At 36.3% G+C, this 10,364-nt stretch overlaps 1 protein-coding gene across 1 annotated transcript; it reads right to left on the bottom strand.

Annotated features, from left to right (window-relative positions):
- Window positions 1-9,374: 9,374 nt before the first annotated feature.
- LOC18037610 (agamous-like MADS-box protein AGL82) lies at window positions 9,375-10,364 on the bottom strand. Its single transcript, XM_006427813.1, has one exon. The coding sequence runs from the start codon at window positions 10,362-10,364 to the stop codon at window positions 9,375-9,377; it is 990 nt and encodes a 329-aa protein (XP_006427876.1).

Below are 10,364 nucleotides of genomic sequence, written 5' to 3'. Positions count from 1 at the left end.
CTTGAAGACTTAAGGGATTGACAGGATTGAGTATAATATGAGCACTCACTGTTTCTTATGTTCGTTGCTTTCCTTATTTATTTAACTCATAAGAAGTTTTCCCAGTGGTCCTCTAATTAAACAACCTAGTTGATTCTTTTATTATTTGTTTGCTCTTGCTTTCTCTAAGAGGTTTTGGCTCATATCCCCCTTCTCATGTTCCTTCCATTTTATAATTTATAACACAAGTAGGGGTCCGGCCTAACCCCACCTTCATGGTGGATTAAATAAAATAAAAATGATGTTTTTATTTTTATTCTGTTTTCAGAATGTGCTAAATGATAGGGGAGACCATTTAGAATGTTGTCCATTTAAGTGATCCTGTGGCGATACATGCACATATATATGGTAGAAAATTGTCACTATCTTCGGTTCTAACTTCCGCCCCACTTTTGTCCGAGTGATTAGAGCTGCTTGTCACAGGATGAGAGTTTTGCACAACAAACCCGTGTGGCACTTAGACGACCTCTAGCACACTAGTCGCTAAGTAAGTATTTCTGAACTTTTCAACTAGTCAAGTGAGAATGTTTGGCGGAAATGCTAGAGAGAAGAGAGCAGTATGGTCGAATAGGATTTTATTACTCACAAAGAATAAATTACAAGAGAGCTGGAGAGCTTGTGTGTATGCTGGAGTGTTTGTGTGTGTGGTGTGGTTGTTGAGCAAATGAGGGAGCTCACCCCTATTTATAGGTGTTGGGGTGCTAGGTTCTTGAAACTTCCATGTAACTTATATAAATATCCTAGGGGTCTAAGTGAAGAGTTTTAGAAACTTTAGATATTTACAAATTGTAGAGAACTCTAGAACTCAGGCCGAGCTTGGATGATCACTAAGCACACCACGGCTGGCTAGTTGTGTTGGCAGCCAATTTCTAAGTGCATCCCGCCTTTAGTGCTAAGTGCATCCTGGTTCTAAGCGCACTCTACTTCGAGGCGGACTTTTGCTAAGATAACCCGTGCGTGCAAAATTAGCCTCTGTTGGTGGCAAATTTGAGCGGCTCGTGACAATCCTCCCCACCTATGCTTGCGACGTCCTCATCACATTCTCGTGCTTGTAGTTCTGTACATGCTCCGCGAATTGCCTTGAGGCCTAGGCGCTTGGCCTCATCTTCGGAGATGAATGAAGTTGTGCGTTACTCTGGTGTTGAGGAGCGCATGAACGACATGACTGTTGATGAGCGCACTCACATACATTAGCTCTTTCCTTGTGGGTGCTGGCAGTTGGCTCACAAGTGCGCCAAGGCATTGGAGTGAACCCATGCTAAGTTAGGGTTCCTCCATGGTTGGTGTGTATTGGCCCTTAAGCTGAGCCACAAGGGCATTAAGCGATTTTTTCTCTGAGCAGTCACGCATCCAATGAGAGTCATTATATATGAAGTATGAGCTTCGAGGCTTGGGCGACTTCTTGGATTTACTTTGTCCACTCTTGCTGCTTGGAGGCTTTTTCTGCCCTTATTCCTTGCGATTGTGGCCTTTGTCCTCATGACCCTCTCCCCCACCTTTGTTGTAGATAGACCTCTTGTCCTTGAGTTGGGCGGAGTAGTCGGTAAGTAACTCTGCAACGGCAGTCGCGTCATTGAGAGTTTGTATGCCACGTCTATCAAGTTCCACTTTGGCCCAATCCTTGAGACCATTTTGGAAGTAGAAGAGATAGTCCTTATCAGACATGTCGGATATCTCAAGCATTAGGGTAGTGAACTCTATTGCGGACGCTACCCATTTGCTTAAGCCGACATAGGCGCACTTGCGTTACCTTCTCCGCGTTGCTTGGGGCAAAGTGCTTGTGGAGTTCTTGTTGGAACTCAGCCTAAGTGTTGATGGCGCAAATGCCCTTGCCCATCTCACCATGCTTCCGCCGCCACCATAGTTATGCGATGCCTTGAAGGAATGTGGGCGCGGTGCCTACCTTCGATGCCTCATCACGAACACTCATGGTATCGAAGTATTGCTCTAGCTCAAATATGAAGTTATCGACGACGGTGGCATTGCGTGTACCATCGTAAGCATCGGGCTTTGGCACATCGATGCGGCGCACATCGCTCGTAGAAAAGCCAGGCTAGGTGTGAGTGTACGCTTGTGCCAAGCCCAGTCCAAGCGGACTTCATCGACCTCCGCATGGACTGCTCACAGCTCGCTTTGCACAAAGCTACGTAATTTCTACAACTCATCATGGAATGTTCGAAACTCCCCTCGGAGAGAGTCAGCTTGGTCTTGCATGAGAGCCTTGGTGGCTACCGTGAACTCACCATACTCGCCCTCGAGACTATCGACTGTTACCTCCAAATTATCAGGGGTGTCATGGACAGCGGACATCAAAGTTTCGAGTGTGGCCATGCAAGGCTCCAAGGTGTCTACAAAAGCAGCCTTGGACTTGCCGCGAGATTTAGCTTGTGCGCGTCCCTCCTCACGGCCACAGACTTGCTCCGGTACCTCCACACCGACTACGCCCTCTTATGTTGTGTTAGGAGGATTGGTCATTGCTTGTTGAGCTAGCTTGCATGGGTGCAAACCTTAGCTCTGATACCACTTGTCACGGGATGAGAGTTTTGAGCATAAAACTCATACGACATTTAGATGACTTCTAGCACATAAGTTGCTAAGTAAGCCTTTCCGAACTTCTCAACTAGCCAAGCGAGAATGCTTTGTAGAAATGCTATAAATAAGACAACAATATGACCAAATATGATTTTATTACTCACAAAGAATAAATTATAAGAGAGCTTTACAAGCGCTAGAGAGCTTGTGTGTGTGCTAGAGTGTTTTTGTGTGTGGTGTGGTTATTGAGCAAATGAGGGGGCTCACCCTTATTTATAGGTGTTGGGGTGCTAGGTTCTTGAACCTTCCATGCAACTTGCATAAATATCCTAGGGGTCTAAGTGAAGAGTCTTAGAAACTTCTAGGTATTTACAAATTGTAGAGAACTCTAGAACTCGGGTTGGGCTTGGATGATCACTAAGCACACCACGGCTGGCTAGTTGTGTTGGCAACCCATTTTTAAGCGCATCCCGCCTTTAGTATTAAGTGCATCCTAGTTTTAAGCGCACTCCACTTTGAGGCGGACTTTTGCAAAGCGAACCTGTGCGCGTGGAATTAACCTCCGTTGGTGGAAAATTTGAGCAACCCATGACATTCTACTCATGGAATATGAGTGTAGTAGACGTCCTTTGAATCTTAATGAGAGTAAAAATTTGGATAATATTTCATAAAATTTAATGTAATTAAGTGGAGGCATTTTTTTCTCTTACGAAATACGAATAAAAGTCTGGACAATGCTTTATAAAATTTAATGCGAACTAGTCCTAGTGATAGTCTAATAAGACAAGTGAGGATAAAATTCTAGGTGGTACTTCATAAGATTTAATATAAATTAATCCCAATAATAGTGTGATAGAGTAAAAATTTGGGCAATGTTTCATAAGATTTAAGTAATCTACTTTCAATAATAGTCTGATTCTAAATATTAGTGTTGTAGTCCCTCAAATATTAATGATACTAAAAATCTTGACAATAGTTCATAAAATTTAATGTAAATTATGTTTCATAAGATTTAATGTATATTAGTTCCGTTAACAGTCTAATTATAGATATCAATGTAAAAATCTCTCAAATATTGATGAGGGTAAAAACTGAACAATATTCATAAGATCTAATGTAAACTAAACCCATTAATAATCTGATGGTAAATATCAGTATAATAGTCTGATATTAATATAATATATGTTACAGTGTGATGGTAATATCCATATCAAAAAGAAAAAAAGAATTTTGCGTCATAATATAATTGGGATAAAAATGTTGTGACAACATAGGAATCACTAGTTATCAAGTACAACTTAAGTGATATTAGCAGGGAAAAAAAATTGGGCGTTTTCTTCATCTGTTTTCAAAATTAAGTAGAAGCGCACAGTTAGGAACCTTAATTGTCGTATGTATATAGTAAGATATAATTAAATACAAGTGAATCAACTTCCAAACCTAATCCTAATCTGCAAAATCTTCATTTTATTATAGGGATATTATCATTTTCCCACCAAAGGTATTCTAACAAATCATGTCAGTACCACGATTTGGTAAAACCATCAGTTTACCACTAAACATTTAAACTGCTAGTATTTTCCCACCATTCCGTTAAAATTCAGTTAATAAGTAATGGAAAATTCATAAAAGGTCAATTTTACCCTTGGAGCATAAAAGACCATGTAATTAACCTTTTATAAATTTTGTAATTAAATCATCATTTGTTGTTCTTCCTTCTTAAAGGGCAAAAATTACCTTTTACGAATTTTGTAAAATTGACCTTTTAAAAGACCATGCAATTAACCTTTTATGAATTTTGAAGTTAAATTATCATTTGTTGTTCTTCCTTCTTAAAGGGCAAAATCGTCTTTTATGCTCCAGGGGTAAAATTGACCTTTTATGATTTTTTCGTTACATATTAACCAAGTTTTAACGGAATGGTGGGAAAATACTAACAATTTAAATGTTTGATGGTAAATTGATGGTTTTACCAAATCGTGATACTGACATGATGTGTCAGAATATTTTTTGTGGGAAAATGATAATATCCCTTTATTATGTTTGTGTGTATATATAAGCAATCCACTTTTTAAGTAAAATTTTGTGTTTAAATTCAAGTCTTTAAAGAATTAATTAAGGAAGAAAAATAAAAGAAGTGGGTTCTTTGCAGTTTTGTTTTCACATTAGACTGTCAAGCACTATGACTTCATTAGCAATAATTGTGTAACTTTATTGAATCAAAGCAGTGATGGCGATGGTGTTGGTTCAAGGCGCAATGCTTGTTGGGTAAATATTTTCTAGAAGCTGGCTGTATTTGGTGAAATGAGCATCCAGAGGGTTTTGATGATCGCATAATTACAGAATTATTTCTGCTACCGCTCTTGTTGTTCAACTCGGTTTGATCTTTGAATTATTTTTATTTACGAAAAAAACTTGCATGAGATAGTTGAACAGGAAAATTCAATAATATTGTGCTAACAGGAAAATTCAATAATATTGTGCTACATGTTTTAAATTTGTTCTCTTATTATCACTATGAAAATATTATTAATGTTTTACTGCACAGAAGAACAAGTTATGTTTTGCGTTCGTCCCACTTAAAAACTTTTTACATTTCTTTTTTTCTGAAATTTTACTAAAGTCTTTCTATAGCGCTGTAATTCACTGATTCTAGTCCAAAAAATTTGAATGTCCCGACTTGAGTGTGATTATATATATAAAGTTAAAATATGAAATTTTTGCACACAATATAATACAATAGATAATTATATATTTAATTATTTTTAAAATTGTAAGAACCTCACATTGTGGCAGTTAGATGTTTTACTAAAATTATATACCAACCTAATTTTGTCATTGGGAGGTTGAGAGTTCAAGTCCCTTCCGTTTGTATTAGAAATGTTAATTTTTTTTCCCTTAGATATTTAAAAGAAAATTAGAAGAATCAATTCGTTCTGTACTTAGATTTTCATAATGTACCATCATATATTTCTTTTTATTATTATAGTACATTAGAGACTACAATACAAATACTAGAAAATACAATCCAATATGCTTGTAGGAGCTGAAGCCTAGCCCCCAATGTTCTTTGAGACTTGTCACGCCATATCAAAATTAAAGTACAATTCAAAAATACGAAACTAAAAAGCAAAAATATAAGAGACTTGAAATCAAGAAAATAACAAATGAAAATTCTCACACTCTCATAAAAAAGAATCGAATCCTTAACTAAGGACTCGACTAAGTAAGTTCAACAAACTTTAATAAGATACCATTTAATTATACAGTAGCGATATGCTCACAAATATGCGCACAAAAGTTTGCACAAAACGGTGCGTTTTGTGCAACCTTTAAAAGGCTCCTCGTAATTCCACAAGACACACGCACATTACGTTTCGTTCTCCTTTCACTGCAATAGCTCGGTTTTCACTGCAACTGTGCAACAGCTCGTTTTTTTTTGGGAAGATGATTTAATGAATATTTGAACTTGGAATTTCTCTCAAAGAATATTTTGTTTGATTTATTTATGGTTCATTGAAGTTGATGTTGTTGATATTACAAAAGTGGGTTGTTTGCAGCCACTGCAAGAGTATTGTTAGTCTATGCGATTTTTGTCAAGTTGAATGAAATCTGAGAAAACCCAGTTGCTTGGTCTGTTCATGTGGCTTAGAGATTTGTGAGTGATTATGCAGTGCATTTGCAACATGGTTTTGCAGCTGAAAATGGTTTGGTTGAGGTTCCCTGTCCATTGAAATTAGTTCAAACTTTTCCTTGTAAACCGAAAGCTATACACGATTTAATGCAAAGTTACAAATAACAAAAAATAATATTTCAACCATAAACGTAATTTTCATTGCAAATAGATGAAACTGAGATCGAGGGATTGAGGGAGAGATTGAGGCAGATCGGAACCGAGACAGTGAGGGAAATGGAGCCACCGAGAATGAGGGTGATCGGAGCCGAGAGAGTGTGGCAAAACAGATCCAGCGAGAATGAGGGAGTACAGAGCCGAGAGCGAGGGAGAATGGTGTCTAGAGAATGAGGAAGCTTCTGGGTTTTTGTTGCAGTGAAAGGAGGTAGTGGTTTTTTGTTGTAGTGAAAGGAGGCATACGCGAGTGGGAGGAGCTGGGAAGAGCGTGTGTATTGTTGTGCACGTACGAAGAGCCTTTTAAAGGTGCACAAAACGCACCGTTTTGTGCAAACGTTTGTGCGCGAAAGTGTGAGAACATCATTTTCCTTAATTATATTGTAATTTAAAAATAAAAATTACATGTGTATAATAATAATACACACGTCCTTACATGTATTTTTGTAAAAACTCGATACCCCATCGAATAATGTGGTTTGGGGGCCCATTACTATTTTCCCTTTTGTTGATAGGAAGAAGAGGCCTAATCTGACATGGGTGGGCTTCATCGAAGGTGTCTACTTGGGTTCTGTGGGTATGTTTTCCTTCATCTTTCTTTTCAATTGTAAACTGTTGGAGTTTTCTTAATATTTCAAAATATTAACTTCCCACATGTCAAGAAAGTGAGAACCATCACTTTTATATTTAATTTAAAATTAATCATAAGTTTAATTTATTTACAAATTAGAGTTAAATAGGTGAAATCTAGATGTGATTTGAATTATTTAAAATTAAATTATATTATGAGACACGATGACAAGAATGACTAATTCAAATTAAATAAAGAAAGTGATTGATTGATTCAAATTGAATTAGTAAAAGGATTATAGAGGGTTTCTCTATAAAAAAGGAAATATACAAAGCCTTCAAGACACAACTATTACCTCTCCTTCTATTTAATATTTCCTTTATAAAATTTTCTTTGCTATTCTAAACAGTTGTGTTTGGAATGGAATCTCAAAATAGTGTCATTGTATCCTTGAGGTCAATCCACTTTATTTATATTCTTTTTACATCGGAAAAATCTTTTTAGTGGAGTGAAAATTGGTCTTCAGAAACAATATTAACTCATATTTCCAATACAAATTACAAGGAAGATAAATGCTTTGGTAATCTTTCAATTTTATTTGTAAATTAGCTGTTTATATTAATGAGATACTTTTCACTGTGTTAATTTGTGCGAATTTCTGTGTGGAACTTGAATTTAGTTTGCAAGTAAGATACCAAATTTTCTATAGTTTGTCACTAAGCTTGATGATATCTGCTAATTCACTAAGCTTGGCCGCCGACGTTTGTTTTTTTGTCCTTTTTTTTTTTTTTTGGTTGGTGCTGGATTCATGCCCAACTTGTTGCTGCTGAAGTCATCCAGTTACTGCGCAGTGCTCACAAAACCAATTCACTGAATTACTGAACTTTCTGAGGAAATAATGTAAAACGTTTAGAACTACGGTTTAGACAAACGAGGAAGAGAGGGGGTTGGGGTCAATATGTAGCATTTTGAAGTAAATTTTGCATGCGTGAAACCCAAGAACTTGTTTTGATTATATAGCTAGTCTCTGCATGAATAGAAAACTTTTGCTCATATTGACCCTCCGTATAAATTAATAACGCGAAAGCAAATCTCCTGGCATCAGCTAAGAAAATTTAATGCCTAGTTAAACTGTTTAGAGTCTTCTAATTGCCTTCTATAACAAGAAGTACATTACGTGGGACAGCGATGAGCAGTGGCTTGGAGGTGAAACGGCAAAGTCAAATTTACTTATTCAATTTATTTTTTTGGCAAGTATCGAAATTGAAAACGACAACACTTGCAGCTGCATTGCACAATCTCAATCGAGCATTTACATGTGTTGTCGCCTTCTTCTTCAGGTGGACCGCCTGTCTCTGTTTTGACTGTTTGTGTGTGTCAAATTGATTGTCTGTAACAACTGGCGCACTATAATACTTCTACTGAAGCGTGGAAAGACTATTGCCAGTGGGATGTCGATGCCATAGGTGCTGGGTGCTGTTTTATCCATGGGGAATACAATGCTGCTTACGATAATGAGATTCCTCAAAATAATAAAAGAATGCCCGGTCACCAATAAGTATAAGGCTTAGGAATTGCTCTAATTGCTTGTTTATTTTATGCATCCTAGCTGAAAGTTCAGGTATTGCGCTATCTAAATGCTCAAATGATTTTAAAAAGATAGAAATAAATTAGGATATTTTTTCTTTAATCTGAAATTTAATACAAATGTCTGAATAATATGTTTTGTGTTTCTTGTTTTCATATTTGAATATGGGTATCATCTTATTTATTTCTTTAAATAAATAGCATTTTAAACATGGTTATTTTGACATTTATATCCTTTTAAATAAAAACAAAAAGGGGATTAGATTTTATAGTTTAAGAAAATAATATATTTAATTGAGATATTTTTAAAATATAATATTCACTTCTCATTCAAATATTTTTCCATTCAGATAAAAATTACAAAATTTTATTATTTCTCTTTAGACATAAATATCTAAAAATCAAACATAAGTTACAAATAATAAATATTTAGACATAAGTTAAAAAATACAAACAAGTAAATTTTGAAAAATATCTGAAATTAATAAAATTTTAGATTTTAGATGTTTAATAAACAAGCTCTTAAGTCAAAAAATTTATCTTCAATTATCATTTACTTAATTTAATGAGATTATCCAATTTCAATACTAAATAAGGCCTAAATTTACAGCAAATACTTAAATATCCCGAACTGAATGTGAATTGAATGTTGAAATTAGTGAAGTAAAATTGAAATTAGTGAAGTAAAATATCATCTGAGAACTTTAAATGAAATAAGAATCCCGAGTGCTAAACTTTATTCAACCAATTAAACTTAAATTAAAGCCCATCACAAGCCTGTCACAAGCTTTTATTGCTTCAATAATGACAATAAAATATAAATCTATCTTCCAGCTCCATATCTACAACTTTTCTCTCTTGCGAAGAACCCATTATCACCATAAAACCGTTAAACTGAGGGCTTGGAAGAGCAGGAAACTGTTCAATAAAAGGCTGGAATTGTTGCATTGTTGAGCCAACAAAACGCATAGCAGCCCTTGGATTGTTCATCATCACACGGTTCTCTATCATTGCACCCACTGGATCACAATACACAGCATGTTGCATAGGATGATGATGATTGTACAGGGCAGTAGTATTACAACCCAATTGAATTTGATCACCACCGTTCATCAACATCATCATCATCGTCGGATTATCGACCGGATTGAAGTCGAATGAAACCATTTGAATAGGTTCATGATGATGATATGAAGCCAGCTGCATGTTTACATGATGAGAAGCTAGTGGCTGCGGCTGCTGAAACAAAACTTGAGCACTATTATTAGCATTGTTATTATCATTATAGCAACCAAAATTTTGATGATGCCCTTTTATCAATGCAAGCTTCCTTGTAGCAACATCAATGTTATTATCAAGCACAACAAGCATTCCCTTCAATTGATGCATTGAAAAATTGTTGAAATCTTCATCCAAATCACTCGAGAACTTGGATTCAAAATTAGCCTTCCGGATTTTAACAATCTTCTCGTAAACTTTTCTGTTCCGATCAGCAAAAAAATCATAGAGATTTTGAGACTTCACTCCACGTACAGAGGTAAAAGCCTTGTCCCTATACAAGTTAACAACTTGCATGAACTCTTTGTGATCTTTAGGCCAAACCTCGACGTCGACGGAGCCGGGGCGGCTGTTCAGCCTTGGACCGTAGATGATCACGCAAGTCGGAACGCCGCAAAGGGTGGCGAATTCTTGTGCCTTCTTCTTCAAGCCTCTCTTTCTTTTTTGATACGTTATCATTCGAGGTTTCTCCTTGTCTATTAGTTTTAGGGTTAGCTTCCCACGTCCCAT

This window comes from Citrus clementina, unplaced genomic scaffold (genome assembly GCF_000493195.1).
Source record: "Citrus clementina cultivar Clemenules unplaced genomic scaffold, Citrus_clementina_v1.0 scaffold_7, whole genome shotgun sequence".
NCBI lineage: Eukaryota > Viridiplantae > Streptophyta > Magnoliopsida > Sapindales > Rutaceae > Citrus > Citrus x clementina.
Note: the sequence above shows the minus strand (reverse complement) of the source record. Positions and strands in the feature narration are given on the sequence as shown.